The sequence below is a fragment of the Pogona vitticeps genome, chromosome 3 (assembly GCF_051106095.1).
Source record: "Pogona vitticeps strain Pit_001003342236 chromosome 3, PviZW2.1, whole genome shotgun sequence".
NCBI classification, from domain to species: domain Eukaryota; kingdom Metazoa; phylum Chordata; class Lepidosauria; order Squamata; family Agamidae; genus Pogona; species Pogona vitticeps.
Window position 1 is genome coordinate 25949130 of NC_135785.1, and position 16082 is coordinate 25965211.

The 16082-nt window shown below is 41.0% G+C and overlaps 1 protein-coding gene and 1 non-coding gene across 3 annotated transcripts; both read left to right on the top strand.

Moving 5' to 3' along the window:
• The first annotated feature begins 2497 nt into the window (after positions 1 to 2497).
• C3H3orf33 (chromosome 3 C3orf33 homolog) lies at positions 2498 to 16082 on the top strand. 2 transcript variants are annotated; one of them, XM_020781942.3, is made up of 5 exons: positions 2498 to 2774; positions 7271 to 7330; positions 9584 to 9737; positions 12444 to 12604; positions 13625 to 16082. In XM_020781942.3, the coding sequence occupies exons 1-5, from the start codon at positions 2691 to 2693 to the stop codon at positions 13889 to 13891; spliced, it is 726 nt and encodes a 241-aa protein (XP_020637601.3). In that variant the 5' UTR covers positions 2498 to 2690; the 3' UTR covers positions 13892 to 16082. The 2 variants fall into 2 exon arrangements, with proteins under 2 accessions (XP_020637601.3, XP_078245207.1); XM_078389081.1 differs by lacking the exon at positions 7271 to 7330 and having other exon boundaries at positions 2562 to 2774.
• LOC144588524 (U1 spliceosomal RNA) lies at positions 10529 to 10688 on the top strand. The gene has a single exon (XR_013544131.1). It is a non-coding gene; the product is annotated as a U1 spliceosomal RNA (small nuclear RNA).

Genomic DNA, 16082 nt, shown 5'->3' on the forward strand with positions numbered 1-16082 from the left:
TACATTCATTAATAACACTGGGCAAATTCCATACTCCAAGTTAGAGGCAATAGTGATACCAATCTATAAGAAGGGGAACAAAGACGAACCCTCAAATTATAGACCAATTAGCCTCCTGTCAATATTGGGCAAGCTTTATGATATCTGAATAATAGACTAATCATGTATGGATTGAGGAGGAGGATATCTTAGGGAATGAACACGCCGGTTTCAGGAAGAACCACTCCACTTTCGACCACTGTATAGTACTGAATCACCTCGCAGAGAAGTATAAGGGTTGTCATGGGAATGGCCTGATTGCAGCGTTTATAGATCTAAAATCTGCCTTCAACTCAATACCCAGAGGAAATTGATGGGAAAAACTCTACTCTTCCTCGATTTATAAAAGGCTAGTATATCTTATCAGAAGCCTCTACCAACAGACCACAATTAGGGTAAGAGGTGGAGTCGATGGGAATCTATCAAACCCCATTCAGGCAGAGAGAGGGGTTCACCAAGGTTGTATTCTGGCGCCTATGTTATTTAATCTATCTAAATGACCTTCCTAAAAGCTGCACAGCTCCTGAATTTCACTCCCCGAAATTGGCTAAAATCAGTGTGCCTCTTCTACTATACGCAGATGACGCAGTTATCATGTCACTATGGTGCGGCTAAAAAATATTGTAAATAAATAAATAAAGTTGGTCTCAAACATATTTTACGTGCATTTATAAGTTACTGCAGGAACAACCTATTAACAATTAATTTCCAGAAAACCAAAATAATGGTTTTCTCTAGACATAGTAAAGTTAAAGATTGGGTTATCAAGGGCCAGCATATAGAACAAGTTAAAACATTTATATATTTGGGAATTGTCTTCTCACGTACCCTCTCCTGGTCTCATCATAGACAAGCAGCAGCACAGGTGGCTAATAATACAACCAAAGTTCTTAGACGATACCACTATGTCCAGGGTGGGCAGTTCATCCCTGCTGCTCTACAGATAGTCAAGTACAAAATTCTTGCACAGTTCCTGTATGGTATTGCGATTTGGATAAACGGTTTCAATCCCTCCGTTGAAAGTGTTCTGTCAAACTCACTGTGAATCCTATTCGCTATGCCAAGATGCGTCTCTTCAGCTGCCTTGCGTTTGGAGGCTGGCCGTCAATCGGTGGAATGTCAAGCCTGGTTGCATGCATTTCAATTCTGATTGAAGGTGGTATATGCTCCCACAACCAGTGGATATTTACACTATTTACGAAAAGATGTCTTTACAAGCTCATGGCACAAGAGATTTACTGACAAATTACATCTCTTAGGCTTCTCTATGGACTTCTTCCTGAGTCAGCCTTACGCCATCATCAAGACAATGCTTATGCAACACATTAAAGACATAGATCTCCAGTACTCACTAGCAGGTGCAGACAGGACCTGCTCACCAACGTACTTTGGTATAAATTTTAACTTTTCCAAGTTACCAAATTATATCAAATCAATGTACCAAGGTATCATTTTGTCTTCTCAAGGGCTAGGTTCAATTGCTTTCCCTCAGCCTTGTTAAAAGGGCGCTTTAATAACATTCCTTATGGAGAAAGGATATGCCCCTGTGGGGAAGAAACAGTTGAAATCCCTGGCACACACCATTCTAGAATGTAGTTTATATAAGTCTGAACGTACCTGTTACCTCTACCCGATAATGTGTAAATGCATTAGTAGACCTCCCACAAACTACCTTAAGTTTCTGCTTTCCGAAGAGAACCAATTAATATCACAGTCAGTGGCTAAGTTTGTTCTCAGTTTTAAGAATCCGTAAAGTGTTAAGACAGATGCATGATTCAATTTTTATATTCCTGTTACCTTCTAATATCTAACTTATTTTGTATATTTTATGTAATGTTTTTATCCTTGTATTTTTGGGTCTATGACCGTACAATAAACTCAACTCAAGTCAAGTCAAGCTAGAAGGCAGGGCCTGGGATCTACTGGACACAAAGATTGTGCTCTGCCACCGAGTTTAGGTTTCGCTCCACTGCCTTTGACTGTAGTCCACTCTGATGTTTTCCTCAAATACTGAATTTGTATGGGAAGCACTTCTAATTATTAAGAGGAAATCCCACCTCTATTAGACTGTAAGGTTGATGTGGATCAAATGAAAAGGAGGGCTGGCAGTGAAGTTGGCATATTAACAAAATGCCCCTTGTCCCTAAATGAGAACACGTGAAACCATCTTATATTTCATGTGTTGCAGCTGAGTCAGGAACCTGTCAAAAGTCATTCCACCACGACTTCCCCCATTTGAGTCCACTGACCATTATTGGCTGGGGCTAATGGGAACTGGAGTCCAACTACAGGTGGAAGAGGGTCCCAGGTTCCCCACTCCAGGCTGAAAGCATGGTAGGAAAGCTTTATGTGTAGTGTGACAGCATGGGTGTTAAATGTCCGGGCCCTTTTCAGCATTTGTGTTGGGCGGGGCGGCGAGAGGGGTGCGCGAACGGGGAAGGATAAAAAAGACGGCACGTTTTACGGCCCCTTGGCAACCATCTTCGCCTCTTTGGGCGTCCGTTTTTTTCCTCGACGAAGCGGCCGCCACCGTGGCACTTCCCTCGCCGTCCGGCAAGGGGCGCTGCGGCCTGGTGCTGAGGGAAAGCGCGAAGGGGGACGAGAAACTACAGGCCGCGGCCGGGACTGTGGCGGTTCTCGAAGGGGCGCCTATGGCGGGAGAGCGGGGCGAAGGGCCGACAAATTACATCGCGCGCCTTTCCGAATGGGCGGACGCGCACCTCACCCTTGTCCGGGTACGTCGCGGGAAACAGCCTGAGAAAGGAAGAGAGGAAGGGACTCTTGTCACAGGCTGACGCCGAGGGGCTCGGGGGTGGGTGGGGTGCCTGTCGGAGGAGACGCTGGGACTGTGGGACGCCATGCCTGCTATTTGTTAGCGGCCAAATGATGATGGCGGCTGCCAGTCCCTCCCCCTTAGCAATATATATAAATTAGCTGGGAACATGCAAGAGGGGGGAGGCATCGCAGCCACAATCATTAAGAGTGCCTTATTTCTGTCGAGGCTTTCTGCTTCTTTCTTGAAACAATCTCATTTAAAACTGCGTGGGTGTAGATTGTGGCGAGGAGACTGCCTTTTGTGTATGCTCAGAGGTGCCCTCTTTCTTGTTGCGGGGCCCAAGTCGGGTTTGAGCCTCGGCGTCAAAGCCGTTTTCTGTCCAGCCCTGTGACAAACCTGAGACGGTTTTGTTGGTAAAAGTGGCCAGCTCTGGATTAAATAATACGGAGTACCTTTAATGCCATACTGTATATTCTGAATTTCCCACCGATCGTCTCTAGCCTGCTGATAGGTTCCTTTGTTTACATACACCATATACCGTACTTCTGTGATTGATGGAAGGAGACAGGCATGCTTAATTCTCTGTGGAGAGTTTGGCTACACGGAGGCAAAAGTCCTGTGATCCAAAGGGATTATGATTTACAAATATGTCTTCAACAGTATCTTGGCATAGGGCATATTTTGCCATGCGGTGTACCTTGCAGCTGTTGGCATCATGATGAGATCTATGAAATTCTCATTGGCTGTGTTTTTTTTACTGTATTTTATAGCCTTCATGAGATCTAGTCTATTTTTAAAATGAGATTCATTTGGGTAGGAGTCCTTAGCTGATCAAAAGATTTAAAATTGATTAGTCAAGTAAACATTCTAACTTGGAAATTAGGATGGAGGTGCCTCAAAAACCATGTTCTTCATAGTTACATTTTAATGTGTCTTCACAATATTTGGCTTCAAAATTGATGCTAATGTGTGTAGAAACTTTGTAAAAAGTTAAATTCAAACTCATTGCAAAGGCTGAAATCCTGTTCTGCAGCTTCTGCTGCATAAGGTTGTAGATGTCATCCACAGATTTTGGGGAATGAAAAATTTATGACCCCCCCTTCTTGAAGGTCCCAAGGCTCTCTTGGGGTCCCATGCATTGTGGGGAAGCTATTGAGAAGATGCGGGACCAGAGAGGGGAATCTTTAATTTCCAAAATTGGCCAGAGGTGGTAGAATTGTTCAAATACTGGAGATTTTTGGAAATGAAAAACTTCCCTGTGGCCCCCAACAGCTTCCACGCAACAAAAAGATACTTGGGATTTTAGGGGTGAGATGGAAGTGTTTATTTTCTGAGAAATCACTGCAGCAGATGACATCATACTTATATGGCACAACTTCTAGCAACAGGACATCCACTAGTGAATACATATGATAGTGAAAATGGAAACAGTAACTATGTCTTCAGACTAACAGCAATCATTTGCACATTTACTGGAAATAAGTACTATTGTATTAAATGGGCCTTATTCCTGCTTACCCACATTGAACATGGCAGCGTAATTAAATTGTTTCATGTTTAGATTTTCTAAACTCCTTAGATTTTCATTTGTTGGAATACATTGCTTGTATTTGAAGCAGCAACATAATAATTAAGATAAATTGGTGGCATGTTATTATATTGCCATAGGGGCTTTGTGGGATTTTGTGATAACCTAAAACAATTAAAATAGAAACAGAACCTAAAACAGAACTAAAATAGAAATTGACCAATTCTATGAAGACTTAAAACACCTTCTAGAACTGACACGAAAGAAAGGTGTTCTCATTCTAGGGGATTGAAATGCTAAAGTAGAGAGTCAAGAGATAAAAGGAACAACAGGTATATTTGGCCTTGGAGTTCAAAATGAAGCAGGGCAAAGGCTAATAGAGTTTTGTCAAGAGAACAAGCTGATCATCACAAACACTCCAACAACACAAGAGGCGACTCTACACATGGAAATCACCAGATGGGCAATACCGAAATCAGATTGATTATATTCTCTGCAGCCAAAGATGGAGAAGCTCTATACAGTCAGCACAAACAAGACCTGGAGCTGATTGTGGCTCTGATCATCAGCTTCTCATAGCAAAATTCAAGCTTAGACTGAAGAGAGTAGGAAAAACCACTGGCCTACTCAGGTCTAATCAAATCAAATCCCTTATGAATACACAGTGGAAGCGAAGAACAGATTTAAGGAACTCGATTTGGTGGACAGAATGCCTGAAGAACTTTGGATAGAGGCTCATAACATTGTACAGGAGGCAGCAACAAAAACCATCCCAAAGCAAGGGAAATGCAAGAAAGCAAAGTGGCTGCCCAACGAGGCCTTACAAATAGCAGAGAAGAGAAGGGAAACAAAATGCAAGGGAGATAGGGAAAGTTACAGAAAATTGAATGCAAACTTCCAAAGAATAGCAAGAAGAGACAAGAGGGCCTTCTTAAATGAACAATGTAAAGAAATAGAGGAAAATAACAGAAAAGGAAAAACCAGAGATCTGCTCAGGAAAACTGGAGATATTAAAGAAACATTTTGTGCAAAGATGAACATGATAAAGGACAAAAATAGGAGAAACCTAACAGAAGCAGAAGACATCAAGAAGAGGTGGCATGAATACACAGAGGAATTATACGAGGAAGATTTGGATATTCCAGACAACCCAGATAGTGTGGTAGCTGACCTTGAGCCAGACATCATGGAGAGTGAAGTCAAGTGGGTGTTTTGTGGTTCCAATGTATAGCTGGCCACAACTGCAAGGTATCCGGTATACTCCTGAAGTGGTGAGGGGGTCCCTTCTGTCCTTTGCTGACCATAACATTTGTTGTATTTTTGTAGTGGGCTTGAATTCTGAACCACAAAACGAAGTATCCACACCAGAATCAAAGAACATGAGAGACACTGCAGACTAAAACAACCAGAAAAATCGGCAGTAGCTGAACATGCCCTAAAACAAACTGGACATGAAATTCTATTTCAAAATACTGAAATACTGGACAACACCAGCAATAATTATGTCAGACTGCACAGGGAAGCCACTGAAATCCACAAGCACCAGCAGAACTTCAACAAAAAAGAGGAAAGTTTGAAACTCAACAAAACATGGCTTTCAGCTCTGAAAAATACAGCGTGCAAAAGGTCAATGACCTCTACCCAGCCACAAGGACCGGGGATCACTACACACAAAAGACCAGCTAATGACACCCATCAATCACAGTGACAGATAATCTCTTCTCATCACAACAATACACCCACAACAAGACACACTAATCACCCATCTCCTGAATAGGACAAAAGCCTATCTCACAGCCATAAATACTCCACTCCCAAACAAACTACACCAGAGCACAGAGTGCTGTCCTCTGAAGATGCCCGCCACAGAGACTGGCAAAACATTAGGAAGAACAACCTTCAGAACACTGCCAAGAGCCCGAAAAAGCCATAACAACCATTAGATCCCGGCCATGAAAGCCTTCGCGAATACAAAGGTTCCTCTATCTATCTGTATATGAGAAAGAACTCTTTAACACTCTCTTCCTGGTATTCACAGCTACAGAGACTTTAAGAAAGGCCACCTGTACACACCAGTTCCCCTATATTTGGTTGAGTACAGGAATGGGTGCCTTGAGGAATAATTGCTGGAAGAGTATCTCTTCATGGTTACATTATCTGGATAGTTCAGTGAGTTGGGTACCTGACTGCGGAGCCAGAAATCAGACGTTTGATACCCTACTGAGTCTGCTGGGAGAAGAGTCAGCCTATGTCTCCATGAGAACAAAGAGGAAGGAAAAAAGAGAAAAAAACCTGGCATGTCTTTGTTTGCTTTCTTAAGTACTGTATTCAGTTTGCTGATATCTTGGTGGCTCATTTATTAAGCAACTTTACGATACTGAAAATTGAAACCAGAAGGAACCTTGGCAGCTTTGGCATCTGCAAGGCTTGATTTTAGTCTGTTTTCAGCAACTACACAGTCTGGGAATGGACTAGATGTGTGTACCAACCTGCAGCAAAAAAGTACAAATTCATGATGGACTCAAAAAGGTGTGGGTTGGAGTGCCCTGACGGCAAAATGGGGGAAAATTGGTTTGCTTGTTATGTGGATGCTGGAAAACACAGCAAACCAACTGTTCCCACAATGCACCAAACAGTGGAATAAATGGATATGCTCTAACTGAGATGTTTAAATTGTGGCTTTACTTGTTCCACATCCCTTTCCCCATGAGTTTCCATGGCTCAGCAGGAATTCAGACCCAAGTCTCCTGAGTCCTTCCTTGCCCATTACTCTGTCCACTGCACCATATGGTCTGTCTGTGGCTACATATTTTTATTTTGTCCTTTTTTCTTTGTGAAAGAGCTATGTCTAGACTTTATTGAAATGAAATTAATGGGGATGTGATTTAGGAGATTTAGGAAATAATTTGTGATGTTATTTTCTACAGAATATCAGCACTGGAATGGCAGTAGCTGGAGTGATTTTACTGGCAAGAAGTGTTAAATTGGTAAGCTATGAGCTGAGTGCAATAATGCTTAATCATCAACATTTTCATCTTACAACTGCGTAGCTGGAAAGCGACCCTATGGATCATTGAGTCCGTTCGTTCGTTTAGTCGTTTAGTCGTGTCCAACTCTTCGTGACCCCATGGACCAGAGCACGCCAGGCCCTCCTATCTTCCACTGCCTCCCAGAGTTGGGTCAGATTCATGTTGGTTGCTTCGGTGACACTGTCCAACCATCTCATCCTCTGTTGTCCCCTTCTCCTCTTGCCTTCACACTTTCCCAACATTAAGGTTTTTTCCAGGGAGTCCTCTCTTCTCATGAGATGGCCTAAGTATTGGAGCCTCAGCTTCAGGATCTGTCCTTCCAGTGAGCACTCAGGGTTGATTTACTTTAGAATTGATAGGTTAGTTCTCCTTGCAGTCCAGGGGACTCTCAAGAGCCTCCTCCAACACCACAATTCAAAAGCATCAATTCTTCAGCGGTCAGCTTTCTTTATGGTCCAGCTCTCACTTCCATACATCACTACAGGAAAAACTATAGCTTTGACTATGTGGACTTTTGTTGGCAAGGTGATGTCTCTGCTTTTTAGGATGCTGTCAAGGTTTATCATCGCTTTCCTCCCAAGAAGCAAGCGTCTTTTAATTTCGGGGCTGCTGTCTCCATCTGCAGTGATCATGGAGCCCAAGAAAGTAAAATTTGTCACTGCCTCCATATCTTCCCCTTCTAGACCTATTTTAAAGCTGTCCCAGTTGGTGGGCCTCACTATGCAGTACCTTGTGGCAAAGAATTCTACAATTCATCTATGTGCTGCAAGAAGGAGCATTTCCTTTTGCTTCTCCTGAATCTCTGATCTTGCACTTTTATCCTCCATCACCACTTCCATTCCCTCATGTATTGCATCTTATTTATCCTAAACCTAGTGGAGGGTTTTCACATATTTTCTATCTGTATGAATCGAGGGCTTTACAGATCTCCATATTCCTAATTTGAAATCGGCGCCATCCATCTTTTCTCACCATAAATGTTGCTTAATCTGAGAATTTTTATGTAAGAATCTGTTTATTTCCTGTATCTCCTGTGTAAATACAGCATGTCTTTCACTTTTAGACCTTGAAATGCCAAACTAAGTTAAATTCCATAGGACTGTTTTATTGTTTATTTACAAAACCTTCAGATGTTACTTGCAAGGTCTTCTGTTTTGTGCAGAGGCCTTGGAAATTTGGCAAATAAATTAAATCCTGGTAGTCTAATCATCTTAGAGGCTAGATAATATATGAGTAGCTCATTCAAGGACCATTCTGGTGGGAAGTTCTAGTTATTCCCTTAGCTTTCCTTAAGTTCATAGCAGTCTCCTTTATTTCCTCCCTACCCTCCTCTAGTCTTGCAGAGATGAACATCCATTCTCCATCATCAATCCTCATCCTCCATTTTTTCCAGTAATGGGTTGTAGTTATGGGTTCATACCTGAGAGAGGGAAATACAGTAAGGCTATAAGGCAGAATATCTGAAGGGCTATACAGTATCATACTTCTAGTGTATATGTAAAATATCTTAGATGTACATTAAAATGTAAAGTGTCAGTTTGACAAATGTGCTTACAAATATGTGTCATACCGATTTTGATAGCCTTTAGTCAGATAAGAGAGGGAGATATTACAGATGGAGGTTTTCTCTAAGGCAAAAGTGAGGATATTCTTTCATCTCAAAGGTCAAATTTAAATCTTGGAGAAATTCCTGGGCCATACTCCAGTGATGGAAGTGGCCGGAGACTAAAAGGATGGCATCAACAGTGCCAGCATGTATTGGCTTAAAGTTTTTACTGGTAGTAACTAAATTTAAGTGGGCAGGAGATCAGCCTTTTTGAAAAGGTAAACTAGTCAAATCCAAATGAAATCAGAGTACGCAGCAAATAATAGTGTCATGTTGAAGGGCATGTGGACCTCTGGAGAGCTCCAGAAAGCTTGATTCAGCCTCGGGGTCTGAGTTTCTCCGTCCCAGTTCTAAGGCATGATTGCATTTATTAACTTAAATTATATGGAGCATCCCATCTTGGGGGCTTTAGGTGGATGACAATGAATGATATGTGAACGTGCTCCAAGCATTTTTAATGGATGTTGAAAAGTTCATTGAAAACTCCTACTGTATGAGTTAAACTATTACAGAGATCCACTCTAATGTTACTTATATTACATTTGTTTTTAAAATATTTTTCTTGCCTTTTCACTTTTTTTTCTTTTTCTCTTTTGAATGAACAGACAACCAAATTTACAAATGCTTTGGAAATACCATTAGAATTCGTAGAGAAGAATGTTAAGCTCCGGGGACGATTACAACGAGTGACTGAGCAAGGATTAGAAATCGAACATGTTCCTATTACTCTTCCAGTCATTTCATCTTTGCAGAGGAGATGTAAGTATGATGAAAGAGATGACTAAGGTCATGGCCCCAAAGTTAAAAAGTCATTAACCATTTGTAGACAATATATATTCTGCTCTCCATAGTCTGCCTGGACAGATTAGAATATTTTCGCAGTAGTGTTGGGGTATTTCAGAAGAATTTGAGCAACTCCTATCTTTGAAAATATGCCCTGAATGCTCAAGCTTGTAGTACGGGAACAAGTACTCATTGAAGATGTTGTTGAGCTTTTTTCAGGCCTGCACAAGGAGGTATGCTGTATCTCCTTACACAAAAGTGAGTAAATCAACAGGGTGATTGTGTAAGGGCGATTTAGGGATCGAAGAAACAGCAGAGGTGGTGCATAAAGCAAAGCAAAAGCAAAGCGTGCTGCTTATATACCGCTCCATAGTGCTTCAAGCACTCTCTGTGCGGTTTACAAGTTATTACATTTGTAATAGAAAAAATAGGACTTAAGTGGATTAAAAATAAAATCAAATAAAACATGTATGTGCTATATTGCTAACAGAAATCCATTGGAAATCAACCCCAACAGAGTAAAAAAAAGCAAAATAGAATGCCAGAATCCTGACAGCTTTAGAATGAGTTCTGCCTATATGAAAGAGCTTTGGGCGTCTATATTTCAAAGAATCCCCCACCACATTGCCAACTGTTTTAGAATAAGAGGTATTTCCAAAAGTCATTTTTAATAGGGCTTGAAGTCTGTTGTTCTGAGAAACACAATCTCACAGAATATGTGCTGGGACTGAGTGTAATTTCTCCAGTGGTTTTATAATTGTAGAACTGTAAGCATGTGGCAGGGGAGATACCATTACTGTATTGTAAAAGTGGTTTTCCCAGGGTAAGGCTCATCTATTGCACTTTGGATGTGCTGACCCCTATGATTTCCCCAAATGTGGGAAAATCAACTGCCTAAGTGGGGAACTGTGTTTGCAGTTTCTCCTGGTTTTTCTAGAATCAAAGGGACATGGTGGCGCTGCAGGCTAAACTGCAGAAGCCTGTGCTGCAAGGTCAGAAGACCAGCAGTCGTAAGATCGAATCCATGCGACGGAGTGAGCTCCCGTCGTTTGTCCCAGCTTCCGCCAACCTAGCGGTTTGAAAGCATGCAAATGCAAGTAGATAAATAGGGACCACTTCGGTGGGAAGGTAATAGCGTTCCGTGTCTAAGTCGCACTGGCCATGTGACCACGGAAGATTGTCTTCGGACAAACGCTGGCTCTACGGCTTGGAAACGGGGATGAGCACCGCCCCCTAGAGTCGAACACAACTGGACAAAAATTGTCAAGGGGAACCTTTACCTTTACCTAAGCATCTGAGCCTATCTTATGTTCTTCTATTACCTCTAAACGTACCTTGACATATGTTTAAAATACAGCTCCTTTTTAAATGATACATTGAGCCACGTTTTTACCTTAATTCTTCCACTAGTGAATGAGAAATGAGGAGTCTTGTCCTTTGAGGTGATTGCTTGGCGGCAAAAGTTCTGGACATGGTGTTTTGTGCTTTTTTTTAATCTGAGGACAAGCTCTGCTCAGAACTGTTGGACTGACGGAAATAGCTCAGTTGAAGGGTTTCCTTCGAGAGTAGCAGGTCAATCCTTTTTGTAGCATCCTAGCTGCAGAAATCTTCTAGATGGTAATAGGCTCATACATAATGAACAGGGACATGCCACAGGTCTGCTTTTTGTGCGCTCTAATGCTATAATGAAGTACATGCTTGTGTATTGTTTTTTGTTCTATACCCCACCCAGAACACATGCTCTGAACAAAGGTGAAGCATAACTTCGTTTTTTTAAGTTGATGAATCATTTTTTCTAGCTAAGGCAAAAAGATGATAGAAGCTGTAGAGAGGTTTGGCAGTGTTGCACATTTGCAGTGACATCATCTAAACCTCCTGTGGAGAAATAATTATAATCAGTCATCATCATCTTAGAACTGCAGAGCTGGAAAGGACCCTAATGGATCATTTAGTCCAGCCCCTGTCAAGGAGGCACAGTTGGAGACTCAAACTCCCAACCTCTGCTTCCCCAGCCAGGTACTTAAAGCACTGAGCTATCAAATAACCTGGTGATAGTGGAAGTACAGCCTCATTTGCAAGCATGCTATGTCTAGGTCATAAAATTCAGTAAATACAGTGGTGCCCCGCATGACAATGATAATCCGTTCCGTTAAAATCACTGTACAGCAAAATCGTTGTCATGTGAAAAGTTTCCCCATTGGAATGCATTGAAAACCGGTTAATGCGTTCCAATGGGGAAATTACCTCGTCGTCCAGCGAAGATTCTCCATAGGGCAGCCATTTTGTGAGCACCGATCAGCTGTTTTTAATCGCTGTCTTCCGAAGCAGGGGTCCGGAAAACAGTGGGAGACCATTTTGTGAAGCCAACAATCAGCTGTAAAGATTGTCATTTTGTGATTAAACGGTCTGCGAAGCATGGACCAAGTCGTCGTCAAGCGGAATTCTCCCATTGAAATGCCTGTTTTGCGAATCGCTATAGCAATCACAAAAGGCATCGTCATGCGGTTTCGTCGTTCTGTGGGGTTGTCGTCATGCGGGGCACCACTGTAAATAAAAAAACTAAGATCCTTGTCTGAAAACAACATAGTACTCCAGCTGTTGTGCTGCTGCTTCAATTGATTAAGTCAATAAGTGTTTCCAATGTTGTAATAAAACAAAATGCTATTATTTGTGTCTGCCTAGGGCATTCAGATGGTTTGTTGCTGGTCAGGCTTGCAGGTGTGGAGCTAACACCAGATGGGACTCGCTGGTTAAAAGAAGAGGTAAAACCCTCACAAATGATGTGGTTCCAAATTCTGGGAAGGAAGGATTCAGTGCTTCATTGCCTTGTGGTAGTAAATAAGGTAAATCAAAATGTTGTGGTGAGTGGACAATTTTTTGTGAAGCAGGATCCTGGCTGCAATGACATGGTCAAATATTGTGGGATTTGCTGTGGGTGTAAAATGAATGACTGTGGGTTTTGTTTTGTTTTTCCCCCCTCTTCTTCTGATCACATGATGCAGATCAATTTTGAATCAGTCCGGTCCTTTTTGCTTCTGATGTGGAGTTTTTTCTCTCTCCTGCTGGAGGCTTCTTCTTTTTTCTAAATGGAAAGATTCAAACAGACTTTTCTCTAGGTGATCAGTTGTTTCCTTCGAAAGGAGGCAGGGGCATGCCTATGAGTTTTTGGTGACATGCTAAACTAGCCATTATGTTTAGTGCTAGATCACTATATGGATATGCTAGTTTATTGCTAGATCACTTCTGCATAAACAAAAAGAAAAAAACCAATATGAAATAGAAACAGCTCCAGCGAACTACAGCAGACTATTGTGTTTCTGCAGTATGTGTGTATATGTGTGTATATTCTGGACAGCTTTTGAAAACTGCTCTTTTTCCTTAGTGCCCTGCAATGCTTTAAACAGCCCACTTGCTTTACAATGAACATTAAAAAAGAAAGCTGGGGATGGGCAGAGGGTGAGATCAAAGGAAGAGGGCCTGTGGGCTGTGGCAATTATCAAACTGCATCAGATTTAGGGTCCAGTGTGAACATTGGCAGTGAAACAATCTGCAGTCCCCATGTGATCACCTAATCTGAACAGAATCGTAAAATAGGCTGCAGATCAAGAAAGAGCAAAATTGAATTGCTCCAATTCAGCTTGCCAGTGTAGTTGCAGTCTTTTAACATGTTTACTGAGATGTAATGGCTACTGGATTAACAGGGAGTGACTCTTAAGTAGCATTGCAGCATTCATTTCTGTTTGCTCAGCATTTGTAAAGTGATTTGTAAGCATTTGTAAGGTATTTGTAAGACATAATGTGGCTGTAATTTTTCTGCATAAGACAAGCACCTAAAACCTAAAACAAATGTCCTTTCTAAACAGGGCAGGTTTTCCAGCATCTGTCTGAATGAAGAGATCCTGAGGCAAGGGCTTGGCAGAACAGTGAATATAGAAGGACTGGTACATGAATCCCAGCTGTACTGGAAGCTTCACAAATGGCTGCTTCAAGCTGAATTGAAAGCTGTCAAGAGAAATAAAGGAATTTGGAAAGAAGCAACATTCATAGAGAAGCTTAAAGATAACATAAGCAGTAACAAATACCTGCAAAAGTTAAGACAGTTTGCAACCTGGCTAAGAATTCGCCTCTGAAATCAAAAGGTTTTGTTGGGAAGAAGCACACACCAGATGGACAAATATGCAGCATTATGTTTTCCTTCTGTCAGACTGATATTATAACAAACGCTCGGCCTTCTGTTAGTGGCTCCTGCCTGAAGGGAAGAAAGTGAAAACATCACAGAAAATACTGTTGGAGAATTGAGCTTCATATAGCGTATTTAGATATTGTTGTAATTTGAACATAAGCTTTAAAAAAAAAAGATGAGTTTAGTCTAGACTACAAAACTATCCAGCAGGAGGGAAAATGAGCATGCTCTGAGTGGAAGGTTTGGAAGTACTAGTGCAGTATCTTTTATCTACATTGGTTAGCCTGTGTAGCTGCTGACTCACAGTAGTTAGTAGTGAACTAATTACCATAGGGCACCAGGATGAGAGAGGAGATGGCCATTAAGCTTACTTTAAAAACTGTATAAAAAGTTACAGTTCTTAAGGCAGCTTATGTACTGTATACTTCTGCCTGCATTTGCTGTGGCAAGGTGGTGATATTTCGTCTGTTACTAGATGCTATGTGTATCTCAGATTCCAAAATCTGTATTGTGGTGATACCCTTTATTAGATAAATCAAAAGGCCTTGAAAAGTGTGCAAGCTTTTGAAACCACTGGTCTCTTCCTTAGGCAATGTGTTAAAAAAGTTAAATGGAAGAATTGGGAGTTGAAGGCTTACTGCTGTTAATGAACTGCTGGATAGCTCAGCGGTTTATGCATCTGGTTTTGAGTTCAAATCCCCACTGTGCTTCATTGACAGGCTGGACTTGATGATCCGTGAATCCTTGTAATAATAGTCCTCGTAGTGTTCATGATGCCAAAATCTTAAAACATCATGGTTACAAAAATTTAACAGCAACCTTTTTACTCCATGATTGCTTTTCTATCAGCTAGCCTAATGGAGACACAATTACTTTGCCATGTTTAGAAATCCTTGGTTGCCATAAACTGAAAAGGTTGCAAGAATGTTTCTGAAAAATATTTTTGGCTCTATTCTAAGACTATTGCAAGTGTTTCATTTTATCTGTTGTACCATGCAAACATTGTAAACATCAAAGTGCAGCTGTTACAGCTCTTACTGTCTCATCCTTTTACAAATACCATTCCAAAAGAAATGAAATGATGCCTGTACAAATGTGTACTCATACTTAGTGGCGATTTATACTCCTAATGCAGCAAAGTGGGCATGGGTTCTTAATATAAGCTGGTTTTAGATTATGATGGCAAGAAGAAATCCACTGAACTCTGGGAGCTAATTGTGTTCACTGGGTCACAGAAACAACCTACCATTTGCCTTGCAGCTCTTATAGATACCATAGATGCTGATTATGCATCCTGGATCTTCTTAATTTCAACATGTGAATTTCATAAGGATTAAAAACAGGTTGAGGAGGAAATGTGGACTAAACAGGTTGAGGAGGAAATGTACTTTATTTTGTTATTTATATATTTTGATGAAAAGCTGCAAACCTAAGTACACTTACTGAGAAGCACGTTCTGTGGAAATGTTGGACTTGTATTCAAGGCAACACACACTAGACTGAGATGCAAGTTTATTGTTGCATAATATTTACTGTGTATTCCTTCTGAGATTAACTGACCTGGTCATAAGATCTGAGCACATGACTAATTTACTTTGGTGGAACATTATGTATTACCATTTGTTCTAAACCATTTATTTATATGCTAAACTGGAGTTTGGCATCTGGATATAAAGCTACTGTTAAAATACTCTTATCCCAACATCTAGAAATTAGCAGTAGTTCATAGAGAAATAAGACAATATTCCTATTTGAATATTTCAGTCCAGTATTAGAGGAATATGTATATCTTAAACATTAACAATTAATAGTTGTTTAAGAGCTTTAACAGTAAAGTTATTTATTGTGAGTCACTTCTATAAAATCAATAATTTCACATGTTACTTAGCTCTTTAACACAATAACAGCATATGGTATGCATGTGTGCCAAGCTTCTGTTGCTGACTGTAGCACTGCAGATGGACCTCTGTACACAGATAAATTGTGTGATTGCCAGCAGTGGGTTGGTCTTCCTTCTGAGCTTTCCTGGCAGGATTATATTTTAAATAAGTAAATTAAGAGCTAGTACCTTATTTCAAGCAGTTCTTTTACTATTCTTTGTTATTATGTGCCATTATATCACTTCTGATGTACTCTAA